This window comes from Bos javanicus, chromosome 4 (assembly GCF_032452875.1).
Source record: "Bos javanicus breed banteng chromosome 4, ARS-OSU_banteng_1.0, whole genome shotgun sequence".
In the NCBI taxonomy this organism is placed as follows: Eukaryota; Metazoa; Chordata; class Mammalia; order Artiodactyla; family Bovidae; genus Bos; species Bos javanicus.
Window position 1 is genome coordinate 81,269,273 of NC_083871.1, and position 19,025 is coordinate 81,288,297.

At 38.0% G+C, this 19,025-nt stretch overlaps 1 protein-coding gene across 14 annotated transcripts in view; it reads right to left on the reverse strand.

Annotated features, from left to right (window-relative positions):
- SUGCT (succinyl-CoA:glutarate-CoA transferase) overlaps positions 1-19,025 on the reverse strand; it is an 861,069-nt gene that overhangs the window by 576,054 nt on the left and 265,990 nt on the right. For all 14 annotated transcript variants that reach the window (XR_009736133.1, XR_009736132.1, XM_061415379.1 and 11 more), the window contains one exon: positions 2,047-2,118. Coding sequence is in view for 12 of the 14 variants with exons in the window: in XM_061415379.1 (XP_061271363.1) it covers positions 2,047-2,118 (72 nt within the window). In the remaining 2 variants the exon portion in view is untranslated. The remainder of the gene's footprint in view (positions 1-2,046; positions 2,119-19,025) is intronic.

A 19,025-nucleotide genomic window follows, 5' to 3' on the forward strand; every position in this document is an offset into this window, starting at 1 on the left:
CTTCTTCTAGTTCCTTGAGTTGTAAATATAGGTTATTTCTTCAAGTTTTTTCTTATTTCTTGAGGTAGCCATTTATCACCATGAACTTCCCTCTTAGAACTGCTTTCGCTGCACTCTATAAGTTTTGGTATGTTGTATTTCCATTTTCATTTGTCTCACGGTATTTTTTATAACTTGAGGTATTTATTTTGGGCTTTCAGGTGGCGCTAGTGGTAAAGAACCTGCCTGCCAACGTAGGAGACGCAAGAGACACGCATTCAATCCCTGGGTGGGGAAGATTCCCTGCAGGAGGAAATGGCAACCCGCTCCAGTATTCTTGGAGAATCCCATGAACAGAGGAGCCTGGCAGGCTACATACAGTCCATAGGGTCACAAAGGGTTGGACATGACTGAAGTGTATTAGCATGTATTTATTTTTGGCTGTGCTGGGTCTTTGTTGCTGCATGAGCTTTTCTCTAGTTGTGATGAGTGGGGGCTACTCTCCAGTTGCAGAGTGCAGGCTTCTCATTGCAGTGGCTTCTCCTGTTGCAGAGCATGGGCTCTAGGGCATGCAGCCTTCAGTAGCTGCTGCACATGAGCTCAGTAGTTGTGGCTCCTGGGCCCTAAAACACAGGCTCAATAGTTATGACACACAGGCTTAGTTGCTCCACAGCATGTGGGATCTTCCTGAATCAGGGATTGAACTGTGTCTCCTGCATTGGAAGGCAGATTCTTTACCACTGAGCCACCAAGGAAGCCCTCAAGGGTTTTTTTTTTTTCCTCTTTTTATTTCTTCATTGATACCAGTCATTTTTATAGTAGCATGTTGTTTAATCTCCACATATCTGTGATTTTCCACTTGTCTTCTTATAATTGGTTTCTAGTTTCATAGTATTGTGGTCAGAAAAGATACCTAGTATGATTTGAATATTTTTAAATGTATTAAGACTTGTTTTGTAACCTAACATATGATTTATTCTGAAGTATGTTCCATGGGCACTTGAGAAAGAATGTGTATTCTATTGCTTTTGGATAGACTGTTCTCTATAAATCTGTTTAGTCAATCTGGTCTAATTTAAGACCAGTGTTTCCTTACTGATTATCTGTCTGGATGATCTGTCCTTTGAGGTAAGCAGAGTAGTAAAGTCCCCTATTACTACTGTATTGCTGTCTGGTTCTCCCTTTAGGTCTGTAAATATTTGCTTTATATATTTAGGTGTTCCCATGTGGCCTGGAGAATTCCATGGACTGTATAGGGGTTGCAAAGAGCTGGACACAACTGAGCAACTTCCACCTTCACTTTTTTCATGTTGGGTGCATAAGTATACAAATATTACATACTCTTATTGGATTGATCCCTTTATCAGTATGCAATGCCCTTCTTTGTCTCTCATCACAGTTTTTGTTTCAAAGTCTCTTTTGTTGGATATAAGTATTGCTACCAAAGCTTTGTTCTGGCTTCTATTTGCGCTAAATATCTTTTTTACATCCCTCCACTTTCAGTCTGTGTATGTCCTTATACCTGAAGTGAGACTCTTGCAGGCCTTTATTTTTAATCAACTTATTTAGTCCATGTCTTTTGATGGTAAACTTAGTCCATTTACATTTAAAGTAATTATTGATAGGTATGTACTTATTGCCATTTTGTTAATTGTTTTCTGGTTGTTTCCTAGTTCTTCTGTTCCTTTCTTCTTCTCAGGAAAAAAAAAAAAAATCCTGGTGTTAAAAAACCCTTTTAAAAGTCTTTTTTTCCCTTTTTGTTTGCACTGTTAGACAGGTCAGGTTTTAACATAATTTAAGCTACTATGATTCTTCACTTAAAAATAGTCATATACCTCAATTTTACAAAAAAATAAAAAAAAAAAAACAGAGTGTTAAGTTGGACTCTGTTCAGAACATTGTAAACATAAAAAGGGCATGCTTTAAGGTGCTAACACAGGGAGTCTTGAGTTTAGTATAGATTTAGCAACACTCCTCTAGGCAAAATTGAATTTTCTGGCTTTGCGCAAAATGAATTGTTGTATATATTATCTACCCATTCCAAATAGTCCAAATATTACAGATTACCTTGCACACAGCTGCAAACTGTTGGTTATTTCCTGCTCCAACTACAAGATAGCCATCCTTGGTTTTAAAAGCCTAAAATAAATAAATACATACATAAATATATAATTTTACATATTGAGAATACCACAAAAATAGCTTTAATTACTCAAAATGTATATATAAACCTTGTTCTAAAGTAATATTAATTAAATCAATATCAACTAATTAGTATATTTTTCTATTATATTTGTATAGCTGTTATTTGAGGTTCTCAAAGCAATTCCTGTCTCATCCACCAATTGTTATAACATTGGAGGAGGGAGGAAAAATGAGTAACTTAGAATAGTAAAGAAAATACTGGAGGTTTATTATAATTCATAATATTAAATTCTATATTCATTATAGTTTGGATTAATGTTGGATATTCCCAGTTTTGTGTTTTATTTCCAATTTTTCGTGTAGGGCAAAGAAAATGATATAGCACATTGTTTTCTACAAAGTCTAAGAAGAATAGATGGTCAAAAGGAAGGAAATGAGGGAAAGGAGGAGAAAAGAAAGGAGAATGGGGTGGAAGGAAGACGAGTAATGGAGCTATAGTTTGTCTTCGAAAATCTGAGATACAAACTTTTGGGTAATTTTCACTTCCTAGTAAGTGAAAAATGACACATTTAGATCACTGGACCCCATGTGGCTTTATGTACCTGAGAAAGTCTTTTCCTTTTAAGAGACATGTTCATTTGGGAAGCCAGATATATGTAAATAATTGATACTTCTCATAGTTCAAGCCCCTGTTAAGTACTTATCAGAACTCACTTCTACACACCTGATCACAGTGATGATCAGGGGAACAGAACTTTACCCTCAGAAGGCCTTATTCCCATTTTCTTTGAGTAAATGAGTTTCTTTAGTTTCCTTTCTTTCTATGTAAAAATTGCTCTGCATCTTCACCTACTTTTTCTTCACTTATGCCCACCTCTGGGAAAGATAACATCTGTCTTTCCTGTCAGGGCTTATTCCTAGGCTAATGACCTGAGTACTACCTGTACTCACTCACATCCTTCAGAACCCTGCTCAGTCATCTTTTATGTCTTCATTTCCACTGTATCTTTTTCTTCTGCCTACATAGAAGCTCATGCTAATACTAAAAATATTAGAAACAATATAAAATTTGTACCAGTCTTGCCATACCTCTCAAGCTTTCTTGAAATTGTTCCCTTCCTCCATCTCTAAATAATATAAAAATGCCACTTCTTCACCAACCACCACATTCCAATGCCCTTTGTCATCAGGATTCCTATCCTGTCACTGAAACAATTCTTTCTTATACCACTGTATTAGTTGGTACCATCCCCTCCTTCAGGAAACAGTCTCATCTCTAGGCTCTGTCTGCATTATCTCTAATCTCTCTGATGTTTTTCACATGCCCCCTTTACAGGATTACCTTCTATACTCAACATTACTTAAACATCATCATTACTTAAGTATCTGTATTACTTGTTTCTTACAGTAGCCACTAGCCACACATAAGTATTAAATTTAAATAAACTAAAATTAAATCAGCCAGTCACAAAAGAATACAAATTGTGATTCCACTTACAGGAAATGACCAAAATCAGCAAATCCATGGAGACTAGAAAGATTAGTGGATGTCTGGGGCTGAAGAAGTTTGGGAAATGTGGAAAGTGACTACACAAGTAACAGCTTTCTTATTTGGGCAATGAAAATATTCTAAAATTGATTATGGTAAAGGCTGTACAACTCTATAAATGTACTAAAAACCAGTGAGTTGTGCAGTTTCAGTGAGTGAATTTTAGTGTATGTGTATTATATGTCAATAAAGCTGTTTTTAATAAAAATTAATAGTTTACTTCTACCAACATTCTAGCTAAACATCAAGCATTCAATAGCCACGTGTGGCTAGTGGCTACCACAGGAGACAGTCCAGATAGAGAACGTTTCTATCATCACAGAAAGTTCTGTTGCACAGTATAAGTAGATTGGAGTTAGTAGACTGTATTTTTTTTCTTTTATTCTTCCTACTTCATGGTATCTGAAGAATATGAGGCAATTAATAAATGGTTATAAAATGTTAATAAATCACTCAGATGATTGCTTCCATATAATAGGGTTGTGGCTAAAAGGGATCTCGGAACACTATAATCGAGTTTTTTTCTGTTTACATTTTTGCTTGATTTGTAAATCAATGCCACCAAGATATTACATGAACTATTTTAAATGTTTATATTCCCTTATCCACCAGGCAAAAGCAAAATTAGTGCCATACCTAATGCATTAGTGTTTCTTAAACTACAGAAAGGAAGTCTGCAACAGAGCTATGAGTGGAGGACAAGGATTTTGAGCAGAGATGTCTCAACAAACCGTTCATAATTATGAAGTTATACAGGTTGTTTGTTTGCCTGCTTTTTTTATGAGGGAAAAGTGAGTTGGGAAGTAGATAAGTAATATGAAGTAACAATGTGTATTAACAAGTATAATGGGAAGTAAGGTTTCCAAAATTTTGGATCAGTGACATGTTCAAGTTTACATATTATAGGAGAGGGTTCATTTTCTTTCAGTTAATAAAGAAATGGCTGTTTCTTCATTAATTCTGAACCATAACATGAAATATATTTTTACCAATACATATATTTTTAATTTTAAGTAGTGATAACTAGTTAATAATCACTGGAAAGTAAATACCAAGTAACAGCTCAGCTGTGTATGCGTGCTTGCCTGCTAAGTCTCTTCAGTCATGTCCAACTCTTTGCAACACCACAGACTGTAGCCTGCCAGGCTCCTCTGTCCATGGGATTCTCCAGACAAGAATACTGGAGAAGGTTGCCATGCTCTCCTCCAGGGGATCTTCCCAACCCAGGGATCAAACCCACGTCTCATGTCTCCCTCATTGGCAGGTGGGTTCTTTAGCACTAATGCCACCTGGGAAGCCCTAGCAGCTCAGTCACCAGGATATAATTAGATTAAGGCTCACCAAGTAGATTTATTAGGATGAAGATTGGGAAATGAGTACATCAAGGCTGTATATTGGCAACTTGCTTATTTAACTTCGAGCATCATGTGAAATCCCAGGCTGGATGAATCACAAGCTGGAATCAAGACTGCCAGGAGAAACATCAACAACCTCAGATATGCAAATGATACCACTCTAAAGACGAAAAGGTAAGAAGAACCAAAGAGCCTTTTGATGAGGATTAAAAAAGAGAGTAAAAAAGCTGGCTTATAACTCAACATTCAAAATCCTAAGATCATGGCATCCAGTCCATCACTTTATGGCAAATAGATGGGGTAAAGTGGAAGCAGTGAAATTTTTTATTTTCTTGGGCTCCAAAACCACCGCATATGGTGACTGCAGTCATGAAATTTTAAAAAACGCTTGCTCCTTGGAAGAAAAGTTATGACAAAAGTAGACAGCTTAATAAAAAGCAGAGACATCACTTTGCCTACAAAGATTCTTACACTCAAAAGCATAGCTTTGACTATACAGATGTGAGAGTTGGACCATAAAGAAGGCTGAGCACTGAAGAATTATTGCTTTCAAATTGTGGGGCTGGTGAAGACTCTTGAGAGTCCTTTGGACAGCAAGGAGATCAAACCAGTCAGTCCTAAAGGAAATCAGTCCTGAATATTCATTGGAAGGACTGATGCTGAAGCTAAGGCTACAACACTTTGGTCACCTAATGCAAACAGCTGACTCATTGGAAAAGATCCTGATGCTGGGAAGATTGAAGGTAGGAGAAGAAGAGAGCAACAGAGGATGAGATGGTTGGATGGCATCACCAACTCAATGCACATGAGTTTGAGCAAACTCTGGGGGATAGTAAAGGACAGGGAAGTCTGGCATGCTGCAGTCTATGGGGTTGCAAAGAAGTAGGACATGACTTAGTGACTGAACAACAACAGCAAGAAGATTATCAATTCTTTAAATAATTATTTGTCCCATGTTATTATTGCTACAGTGTTTAATAAATATATTTTAAATAAGAACTTTCAGAAGAATATCTTTTGCTGTAAAATGAATGTTTTCTGGAGAAGGAAATGGCAACCCAATCCAGTATCCTCCTCAAATTCAGTTGTTGAAATCCTAACTCCCCAATGTTGGTATTAGTAATAAGAACACAGCCATTTCTGAAACAGGAAGCAGGCCCTCACAAGACATCTAATATGCCAGCATCTTGATCTTGGATTTCCTAGCCTTGAGAATTATAGTAAAGAAATGCCTGCTGTTTCAGCCACCCTGTCTATGGTATTCTGTTATAGTATCCCAAATGGACTAAGAAATTGGTACTGAGAAGTGGGATACTGCTGTAACAAATATCTAAAAATGGTGACGATGGGGGGAAGTTATGAATAGGGCATATGAGAGGTGTCAGTGGATAAGAAATCCTGATTAAGTCAAGGACTGGCCATAATGTGGTGAGTAGTTGAATGCAAGGTGGAAGACAGGAGACTACGGATAATCAAAATATAAAATGCTTCAGTCAGTGATTACTGGAGCAAAGAAGTTTCAGTGTGAGGTTAGAGTCACAGTGTGAGGTGCATAAAATAATCTCTGATAAAAGGTAAGGACTCAATAAATATCATTATTATTAAATAGCTACTAATAATGCTGGTTGGCACATAAAAAGAACCCCCTGTACATTCTAAGCCTTTGGATCTTGATTTCTGGACTCTTATCTACTTTGCAAACTCTCTCTTCATCCCCTTGGTTGCCTCACTCCCTATACCAGGCAAGATAAATGACCACATACTATGTACACACACCTCCAGCAGATTTTCCACCACAGGAACTAAATAAGAGCAGCAGACTGCGCTGCAAACATTCATGGCTGGGATGTTTCTCTTGTAAAGAATTGAAGCCTCAAACTACCGTATTGATGTGTCAGTATTCTCTCCAATCTAAAAAAGGTACATACAGTTAGTGGTGTGTCTACTTCAAAAACAAGAACACAAACTTCAAACCCTCCTGGAGCTACTTAAGTTTTCACAAGCTTTTCTTCCCGAAAAGGTAACCATTGCAAAATGACTTCATCGTCCACTGGAAAAAGACATTCCATGGAGTTGAACTCATTGCCATGAGAATGTTTTCTGGAATGTCAAGCAGTTACTGACTTTGGGTCTGTGCTAGTACACTGTGACAAATATAGAGCACTATTTCCTACCGCTAACAGTTCAGCTCACCTTATGGCACTGGAGCTGGCTGAGCCAGATGCAAGGAGGCCTCAAATGCTTACAGCTCAAGAACAATGTCCTATGGGATGGAACTCTGCAACAAGTGATAAAGGAGGCCAGAAGCCCCTAATTTCACCTATTACCTATTTGTCTACACATTTTTTTCATGGGAAATAAGCCATTTTGAACACATTCATTTCTACATTGTCTTGAATTCTAGAACCACTTTGAAAGCAATACTACATACTGATTTCCTGCAACCCCAGATCCAGGTCAGGATTTTCCAATTCCATAGGAATTCTGAATGTTCCTTGAGGTCCTTCAAATCAATTAAATCCTATTTTAAATAAAATAAATTTAGGATTTTCACTCAGTTTCTGATACTAGATATGGAGTCAGGGGCAAGAAAGGAAATGGAAACTGTCATGATTTTTATCTTCACAAATTATCAGTAGATATTATTTTTCTTAGAAGTCCTTTATAGGGAAAGCTTGCTGTTCTTCAGGAAGGCACCCATCATGTATCCTGGACATAATGTACAATGACATGGTGTTATTTTTCCTGGAAGCTATGCATGAGAAACTGATGATTCTGAATCACCTGTGTTATAAAGAATCTCAAGCTAGATTGTTTGGACTAAGCTGCCAAAAGCACCTCCTATTTAATGGAAAGTGGCAAAAAATTCTGGACAAGAATCCATATTGATTTTTCAGGAACACTTCAAGGTAAAAAATTCCTTGACTATGTTGAGCCTTTTTCAAGTACTCTTTGTTTTACCCCAAACATGTTACAACAAATAAAGTTTTGTACTAGTTATGTACCATCCATGAAAATACCGTATCTATCAATGAGCCTACACTTATCTAAGACATGTTAAAAGTCTTATCATAGACTAGAACTTTATTCAGGCTGTCATTATGACATTTCACCTTCAAGCAAAAAAATAAACTAGAGCAGAATATTAACTAAACCTCAATAAGAATATTATTGTAAAGTAGATAACAGTAGATTATCAAAAAGGTTTTCCAAACATACTTTAATTTCATCATATCTCAAGATTTATCAATGACAAAACAGGGCACACAGAAGGTTGGCATTACTGGAAAGACCGATATTAGACCTGCCCACTAGACCTGAAGAGACACTAGGGTATAGATCTAGTTAACAGTGGAATTTCAGCCTAGGATATAGAAAGTTTGGATAAGCATGGCTGAGGGAAACATTCAGCCAGATGAAGTATGGGGGTATAGGTAGGAAATGGAGTAAGACATTTGGACAAATTCTTAAAACAGAGGATGAGATGGTTGGATGGCATCACAACTTGATGGACCTGAGTTTGAGGAAGCTCCAGGAGTTGATGATGGACAGGAAAGCTGGTGTGCTGCAGTCCATGGGGTTGCAAAGAGTCGGACACTACTAGAAACTGAACTGAACTGAATTCTTGGAAGTCCTTCAGTAGGTAGTCAGTTCCTAAGATTTATAGGCAGAGGCTGCATTTATGGGAATGAGGCTCAGAGACTTGCCTCCAAATTCCCACATGACAAGTTGTGAAAGCAAGTCACAGGGTAGAAGGATAGCACCCTGTTAGTTAACTAGATAAAATCCTCAGAGAATACAGGCAAAAGCAGAAGCCCAAGCCTTTGAACAAAGACACATGAAGCAATGACCGTGACCTCTAAGTGAGCATAGGAGTCTGGCTGGCAGATAAGAACTTAGAACCTGCTGCAGTTACCCCACACACCAAGGACAACATCTGGCATAACAAGAGCTAAACACATTTTGTCAAATCAAGGCTGATGCACTGATTGTCATAATGAGTGATGTAAGAAATACTGTATGATATCGCTTATATGTGGAATCTAAAAAGAAATGATACAAATGAATGTACTAACGAAACAGAAACAGACTCCAGGACTTAGAACAAACATGTTACTGGAAGAGAGGAGTTAGGAGGAGTGGATAGTTAAGAGAGTTTGTGACTGACATGTACCCAGTGCAATATTTAAAATGGATAACCAACAAAGACCTACTGTATTGCATGGGGAACTCAGCTCAATGTTATGTAACAACTTAAATGGGAAAAGAATTTGAAAAGAATAGATATATGTATATGTATAATTAAATCACTTTACTGCCCACCTGAAACTATAACAACATTGTTAATCAACTATATTCTGATAAAAAACAAAGTTTCTAAAAAAGGCTGATGTATTATGTTGGATCAGAGCAAAGTAAGCAATTCAACAAATACTAGAAGCTACACAGAAGGCTTTCTGGCAAAACTGGGAAGCATGAGGTAAGAAAGATGAGAAAGTGTCAGTGACCCAAAAATGAGAACTCTTTTTCACTATATTGATTCTTCTGATCATAAACACAGTATATTTCTCCATCTATTTGTGTCCTCTTTGATTTCTTTCACCAGTGTTTTATAGTTCTGTATATATAGGTCTTTTGTTTCTTTAGGTAGATATATTCCTAAGTATTTTATTCTTTTCGTTGCAATGGTGAACGGAATTATTTCCTTAATTTCTCTTTCTGTTTCCTCATTGTTAGTGTATAGGAATGCAACGGATTTCTCTGTGTTGATTTTATATCCTGCAACTTTACTATATTCATTAATTAGCTCTAGTAATTTTTTGGTGGAGTCTTTAGGGTTTTCTATGTATAAGACCATGTCATCTGCAAACAGTGAGAATTTTCTACCCAAAGCAATATATAATTCAATGCAATCCCTATCAAGCTACCAAAGGTATTTTTCACAGAACTAGAACAAACAATTTCACAATTTGTATGGAAATACAAAAACCTCAAATAGCCAAAGCAATCTTGACAAAGAAGAATGGAACTGGAGGAATCAACCTGCCTGACTTCAGGCTCTACTACAAAGCCACAGTCATCAAGACAGTATGGTACTGGCACAAAGACAGAAATGTAGATCAATGGAGCAAAATAGAAACCCCAGAGATAAATCCACGCACCTATGGACACCTTATCTTCGACAAAGGAGGCAAGAATATACAATGGAGAAAAGACAATCTTTTTAACAAGTCATGCTGGGAAAACTGGTCAATGACTTGTAAAAAAAATGAAACTAGAAGACTTTCTAACACCATACACAAAAGTAAATTCAAAATGGATTAAAGATCTAAACATAAGGCTAGAAACTATAAAACTCCTAGAGGAAACAATAGGCAAAACACTCTCTGACATCAATCACAGCAGGATCCTCTATGACCCATCTCTCAGAATATTGGAAATAAAAGCAAAAATAAACAAATGGGACCTAATTAAACTTAAAAGCTTTTGCACAACAAAGGAAACTATAAGCAAGGTGAAAAGACAGCCTCCAGAATGGGAGAAAATAATAGCAAATGCAGCAACTGACAAAGAATTAATCTCAAAAATATACAAGCAACTCCTGCAGCTCAATTCCAGAAAAATAAACGACCCAATAAAAAAATGGGCCAAAGAACTAAACAGACATTTCTCCAAAGAAGACGTACAGATGGCTAACAAACACATGAAAAGATGCTCAACATCACTCATTATCAGAGAAATGCAAATCAAAACCACAATGAGGTACCATTTCACACCAGTCAGAATGACTGCGATCCAAAAGTCTACAAGCAACAAATGCTGGAGAGGGTGTGGATAAAAGGGAACCCTCTTACACTGTTACTGGGAATACAAACTAGTACAGCCACTATGGAGAACAGTGTGGAGATTCCTTAAAAAACTGGAAATAGAACTGCCATATGACCCAGCAATCCCACTGCTGGGCATACACACTGAGGAAACCAGAGTTGAAAGAGACACATGTACCCCAATGTTCATTGCAGCACTGTTTACAATAGCTAGGACATGGAAGCAACCTAGATGTCCATCAGCAGATGAATGGATAAAGAAAGCTGTGGTACATATACACAATGGAATATTACTCATCCATTAAAAAGAATACATTTGAATCAGTTCTAATGAGGAGGATGAAACTGGAGCCTATTATACAGAGTGAAGTAAGCCAGAAAGGAAAACACCAATACAGTATACTAACGCATATTTTTGGAATTTAGAAAGATGGTAACAATAACCCTGTATGAGAGACAGCAAAAGAGACACAGATGTATAGAACAGTCTTTTGGACTCTGTGGGAGAGGGCGAGGGTGTGATGGTTTGGGAAAATGGCATTGAAACATGTATATTATCATATGTGAAACAGATCGCCAGTCCAGGTTCAATGCATGATACAGGGTTCTCGGGGCTGGTGCACTGGGATGACCCAGAGGGATGGGATGGGGCGGGAGGTGGGAGGGGGGGTTCAGGATGGGGAACACATGTACACCCGTGGTGGATTCATGTCAATGTATGACAAAACCAATACAATATTGTAAAGTAGCCTCCAAATAAATAAATAAATAAATAAAGTGTGTGGGGGGGGAGATGAGAACTCACTAAGAATGGCAAACATACTAAGAATTGATTCCCAAAACAAACTTCCTTCTTCACAGTTTACTGCCTAAATTTATGGGTGAAGATAAGTTTAAGGAGAGATGGAGAATATAACTCCAATAATTACATATATATCCTGTAGTTGGAACAATGAAAGGTTTAGTCCTACTAATTAATTACTTACTCATTTTACTATGGTCAAAATTTAGCCCATTCACAAGACAGTCCTTCCATTGCCAGGTCCATTTATTTGTCTGAAAGATGTCTTCCTTTATCTCCTTAATGCTCAAAGCCAAGGGTTTCTTAACCCACTGTGGTATTTGGAGGCAAGGAAGTTGTTGTCCTGTAGGATGATGCAGAGAAATCTCCCAGCATCTCTCCATAGGGCAGGACCATTCAGGATTTACTCACACTTCTACTTTCTCCAACCATCAAATTATCGTCATCACCCTAATCTGGTACCTATGGCAGATGTTGCTATGTAACTCTGGCACTCTGTCTTTAAACATATAGGATCAGCCTTATTATTCTTTTCAGCAAATACCCCAGATAGCTACTACCTAATAGTTGAACATTAACTGCAAGTAACATTTATTTTCCATCCAAGTATAAAATGAGTTCTAGAATCTAAAGAATACAGATTCTCAAAACATCTTTGGGCTTGGCTCAAAGATTATGGGAAGAACTAATGGCTACTCAATTTATTCAGTGAAGAGTAAGCACTTATGATAAGGCCCAGCTGACTCACAGGAGCAAGTGATATGTAGTTCTCATGGGATAAGCACGTATCTAAAACAAGTCAACTGCAGGGCCAGAAAAAGTTTTAGGGAAGGTTCCATCTTATGTATTTACAGACTTCTCTAAGGCAAGTGATGGAAAAGGTGGTAGGCTGCAAGGGGCTGGTAAGACCCTGGTGAGCTGATTACCTTCCAGGGTCTGAACCCATTCTTTAAAGGACTCCTTCCTTCTCCTGGATGATCAGGACCTAGGAGCCTAACTCGGGCATCTATCATGCCTGTGAGATTAAGGTAGAGACCAGAATGATGAATTGCTACTATACAGTAAGAAATAACTATATCAGAGGCTGGAATCCTTGAAGAATAAATGATCAATGAATTCTCTCCCTGGGAAACTAAAAATCAGAAGGCAAAAATCAGAACTGAGCATGGATTAATTGCTTCTTATCTCAAGTCCTCATGAATCTGGAAATAAAGTGAAGCCTGAATCTTTCATCTTTCCATCGACAGATGGAAAGGTCAGTAGACACTGTCTGCATGTGGATATAAGAAGCAGGGGAAATGAGCCTTAGCCTTCAGCAGAGAGAGTCATGCTGAATTGCAAGAGAATTGAAGTCTCAATACTTCAACTATTTCCATTGCATAACATACTCAGAAGAAAAAAAAAATGCACTCCGAATATTATTCTGCACATTCTTGTTTCAGTCATTGGTGACCCAAAAGAGTTGGGTTCACTCACATGGGCACATACACCACAACTGAGATCACAGGAGCATTATGCAAGGTTCTTTTGCATCAGAATTTAAACCAATGAGGAAGTTGTCCCTTCCAAAGTAATCTAACACAAGAGCCATTAGGAGCATTCTTCCAAAACAACCTGAAAAAAATCTCAGTAGTCCTTCCAGTAGGTCAACAGATGAAGAAAGCAATAATTCTTTTCTCAACTCCATAACCACATAAGAAAAGATACTTGATATTTCTATGACCTCTGCCAACAGGTCATATTAGCTAGAAGGTCAAGGGTAACAGGAGATTCTATTTTATTTTAGAGTTTATTTCTCTGTTTGAATAATTAATTTATTTTAGTTCCTCTGGGATTCATACTCTGCAAATAAAGGTGGGAGCTAGTTAAGAATTTCTAGGCATAATTGAATATGCTGTAAATAATTTATTACTGCCTATGTTCTCAAACACTAAAATTCTTCATCCCAGTGACATTAAATATGTTTAATTTCCACTCCACCTCAAACCCTCCTGAAGTAGTAGCACCATACATGGTGTGACTGACTGTTCCTCGTCCCTAGTTGACTAGAATTATGCAGATATCACTCACAAGCCAGCCAATAGATTCACCAAGCAGGAATCAATTACATCAGCTTAAAAATTCAAAAGCCACGTGGAAGTGCAGCTGGAATAACCATATCAGGCTTAAGTTAAGTAAGAAAGCCTCAGAAAGACTAAAACGTAGACAAAAGACTAGACTAGTCATTACTTTCCCAACAAAGGTTTGTCTAGTCAAAGCTATGGTTTTTCCAGTAGTCGTGTATGGATATGAGAGTTGGACTATAAAGAAGGCTGAGCACTGAAGAATTGATGCTTTTGAACTGTGGTGTTGGAGAAGACTCTTGAGAGTCCCTTGGACTGCAAGGAGATCCAACCAGTGCATCCTGAAGGAAATCAGTCCTGAACATTCACTGGAAGGACTGATGCTGAAGCTGAAACTCCAGAACTGACTCACTAGAAAAGACCCTGATGCTGAAAAAGATTGAAGGCAGGAGGACAAACGGACAATAGAGGATGAGATGGTTGGATGGCATCACTGACTCGATGGACATGAGTTTGAGTAAACTCCAGGAGTTGGTGATGGACAGGGAAGCCTGGCGTGCTGCCATCCATGGGATCGCAAAGAGTCAGACCTAACTGAGTGACTGAACTGATACAAAAGAAACAGACAGGGCCCAAGTAACTGCCATGTGCCTGATGGCATGCATCTTGATTCTCATAAAATGACACTACACTTGTGTTTCTGCAAAATTTCTGTAGCTTTAGAACAGCCTCCTCTTACCACCCCTATCCTTTTTTTTTCTTTTTTTTTCCTTTATTTTTAATTGAAGGATAATTGTTTTACAATATTGTGCTGGTTGCTGCCATACATCAACATGAATCAGCCATGGGTATACATATGTGCCCTCCCTCTTGAATCTCCCACCCCTCTAGGTTGTCACAGAGCCCTGGTTTGAGCTCCCTGAGTCATACAGCAAATTCTCACTGGCTATCAATTTTTTGTATGAAAGTGTATATGTTTCCATGCTACTCTCTCCATTCATCCCACCCACTCCTTCACCCCACCCCCATGTCCACAAGTCTGTTCTCTGTGTCTGCATCTCCATTTCTGCCCTGCAAATAGGTTCTTCAGTATTATCTTTCCAGATTTCAGACACGACTGAGCGACTGATCTGATTTGATATACATTAATAAATAATATTTGTTTTTCTCTTTATGACTTACTTCAATCTGTATAATAGGCTCTAGGGACATCCACATCATTAGAACTGATTCAAATGCACTCCTTTTTATGGCTCAGTGATATTCCTTTTATATATGTACCACAGCTTCTTTATCCATTACCTCTCCATGGACATACAGGTTGCTTTCATGTCCTAGGTATTGTAAATACTGCTGCAATGACCAGTGGAGTACATGTGTGTTTTTCAATTACGGTTCTCTCAGGGTATATGCCCAATAGTGGAATTGTTGGGTCATATGTAAGACCAGAAACTAAATAAAACTCTTAGAGGAAAACAAAGGCAGAACATGCTATAACATAAATCACAGCAAGATCCTTTATGACCCACCTCCTAGAGTATTGGATATATACAATATTTTCTATTTTATATATCCAATATTTTATATTGGATATAAAAACAGAAATAAACAAGTACAAGCTAATTAAACTTAAAAGCTTTTGCATAGCCAAGGAAACTATAAGCAAGGTGAAAAAACAGCCCTCAAGATGGGAAAAGATTATAGCAAATGAAACAACTGACAAAAGATTAATTTCCAAAATATAAAAACAGCTCATACAACTCAATACCAGAAAAACAAAAAACCCAATCAATAAATGGGCAGAACACCTAAACAGGCATTTTTCCAAAAAAGACATACAGGCAGCTAATAAACACATGAAAAGATGCTCAACATCGCTCATTATTAGAGAAATGCAAATCAAAACTACAATGAGATATATCACCTCACACCAGTTAGAATAACCATCATCAAAACACCATCCCTGTTTATCAGTTAGTTTGACTGCATTTCTACTCTATAGAACCAAAAAGATTTAATCCTAGATCTTTTAAACTGTGCTATATGATGCAAGTTCAGGGTCAGTATATGACTAGAGTTTTCTCGCATAGTGGAGTTTGAGGGAAACAGTGAAGAATGCCCAGTCCAGGGATTTCCCTGGAGGTCCAGTGGTTGGGAGTTCACCTTCCAATGCAGGGGGTTCAGGTTCAATCCCTGATTAGTGACCTAAGATTCCACATGCCCTGGAGGCCAAAAAATCAAAACATAAAACAGAAGCAATATTGTAACAAATTCAATAAAGACTTTAAAAAAAAAATGAAGGCTGGGTCTATATCTTGTAGACTTATAATCTATTTGCTTTGCACAGGGCCTGACATATTAGGAGGACCTTAAGAGTCGGACATGACTGAGCAACTGAACTGAACTGATACTTATTTGAAAAAAATTTTTTCTTAAAACTGAAGATTTTAAGCCAGCATTTCCCAAATTAGTTTCACAAAACCCTCCATACTATGGAGTATGTTAATAACAATCTTCCCTCTCTTTTTCTCTCTCTGCACGACACACACAAAACTTCTCTGCATTCAAATAAGTTTGGGAAATGAAAGTTCAACAGCTTTTTTATCCTACTTTTCAAAATCCTTAAAGTACTAGAATATTTATGAAACTCCAAAAGGGACCTGGAATTTAAAAAAAAAAAAAGTTTCCCAAATTAGTTTGATGATGAAATATTTTTTGGTAAGAATACCAATTAATTCCTCACAGAAGACTGTTCCACAGAAAAGTTTGAAGAAAGCAGGGCAAACTGATTGACCTATATAGGAGCAAGAACCCTGCTGACATCCAGAAGAATCTATAGAGTGTGATCTTTCATTTTCTTCAGTGTTAGTATCACTAACACTGCTTTATTAACTGCTTTATTTAAAACCTGATTTAATATTATCCCCTCAAAAATAAACTATGTTTTGCAATTTTATACAAGGCTCTAAATTAAAGTTTTGACTAAACACCAAGAGAATGCCAATTTATTTTACCTTAATCTATATTTTCCATCTAACAAAGCTCTATTTTTTTTAAATATGATAGCTAATCAAACCAGTCCATCCTAAAGGAAATCAGTCCTGAATATTCATTGGAAGGACTGATGCTGAAGCTGAAACTCCAATACTTTGGCCACCTGATGCGAAGAATTGACTCACTAGAAAAGACCCTGATGCTGGGAAAGATTGAAGGCAGGAGGAGAAGGGGATGGCAGAGTATGAGATGGTTGGATGGCATCACCGACTCAATGGACATGAGTTTGAGTAAACTCCAGGAGTTGGTGATGGACAGGGAAGCCTGGCGTGCTGCAGTCCGTGGGGTTGCAAAGAGTCGGACACAATTGAGTGACTGAACTGAACTGAATCATTTAGATAGGGTGTTTTTTTAAAAAAAAAATGATCAAGAAATCTTATTTATCAGTTGTTCTGAGCAAAGAATGACATTTGCAAAGACCAAATAATTTAAGTTCTTCAGGAACTTCTCTCTACACACTGTTAAATTAATAATCAGTTTTTAATTACCTAACTGTATATGACAAACTATTTTGCTCTCAGATAGTTGTCCCTCTCTGTTTCCATTCCCTACCATTCATTCATTTCTCCCTTTTATGCCTGGATGACTCCCATTCCGCACTTCATGAAAACTACTCTCAAATGACATCTTAATCACAATATTTTTTTCTCAAAGTCTTCACTTTTTAAAAAATTTTTACATTTTTGCCATACTGTTCAGCATGCAGGATCCTAGTTGCACAAAATGTTCCCCAACCAGGAATGGAACCAGAGTCCCCTGGAGTGGAAGCACAGAGTCTTAACCACTGGACCCTATGGAAGTCCCCTCAAAGTCCTCACTTTTGTTTGATCTCCTTGCCTCGCCCCCAACCACATACTCCTGTTTTACCCTGGAGAGAAACTATACAGTCTTATTTCCTTCCAATCCCAATTCCTCTTACTCTGTGGGATTCCTGTGCCTTTCTCCTCAGTCACCCTCTCCTTCTTCTCCTTCAACTCTGTGACCTAACTCACTCCCAGATATTCAACCATGACTTCTACAGGAATCCTCTCTGTAACACTGACCCACTTCCAAACTCGTCCTGCTGCTGCTAAGTCGCTTCAGTTGTGTCCGACTCTGTGCGACCCCAGAGATGGCAGCCCACCAGGCTCCCATGTTCTTGGGATTCTCCAGGCAAGAACACTGGAGTGGGTTGCCATTTCCTTCTCCAATGCATGAAAGTGAAAAGTGAAAGTGAAGTCGCTCAGTCATGTCCGACTCCTAGCGACCCCATGGACTGCAGCCTACCAGGCTCCTCCATCCATGGGATTTTCCAGGCAAGAGTACTGGAATGGGGTGCCATTGCCTTCTCCAAAACTCGTCCTAAATTTTTCAAAGTTGGTAACACCATCATAAAGTTGGAAAACATAAAAGGCTACTCTATCAGTTAAAGTGTAAATAAGAAAGATCTATTTCATGAGAATAGATAGGAGAAAAAAAGACTTTTCTGAATAATGTGAACCATGATTTTTCCCTGCTGCTGCTGCTAAGTCACCTCAGTCATGTCCAACTCTGTGCAACCACATAGATGGCAGCCCACCAGGCTCCTCTGTCCCTGGGATTCTCCAGGCAAGAACACTGGAGTGGGTTGCCATTTTCTTCTCCAATGCATGAAAGTAAAAAGTGAAAGTGAAGTTGCTCAGTCATGTCCGACTCTTAGCGACCCCATGGATCTACTGGGCCCCTCCGTCCATGGAATTCTCCAGGCAAGAATACTGGAGTGGGTTGCCATTTACTTCTCCCAGTTTTTCCCTAAAGCAGTTCAAATCTATGGGTAGGGTCTGAATAGCAAAAGCCAAAAAATGGCCCCTGCTTTCCATTAGGTCCCTTAGGATGCTATGCAAGAAGTAAATACAAACCCAACTTAGAAGGACTTCCTCAAGTTAAATTGAAAGGGATTTACACTGAGCTAGTCCAATTATCTTTGAGTCTACAATCTAACATACACAATATACAAGAAAATAAGGGATTTACACTGAGCTAGTCCAATTATCTTTGAGTCTACAATCCAACATACACAATATACAAGAAAATAAGTTTCCATGAGCAGGAGTTGGCAGAAACAATAAAGACCAGAATCAGAATCACAAGATATTCAACTAATGGTGTTTCTAGATAAAAAATGTAAAATAACCATGGCTAAAATAAGTTTTGAATGAGGGATAGATTCAAACGTGAAAAAAAGTATAACTTACTCTCAAAAAAGGGTACACCTTTTAAAGACCAAGGTAT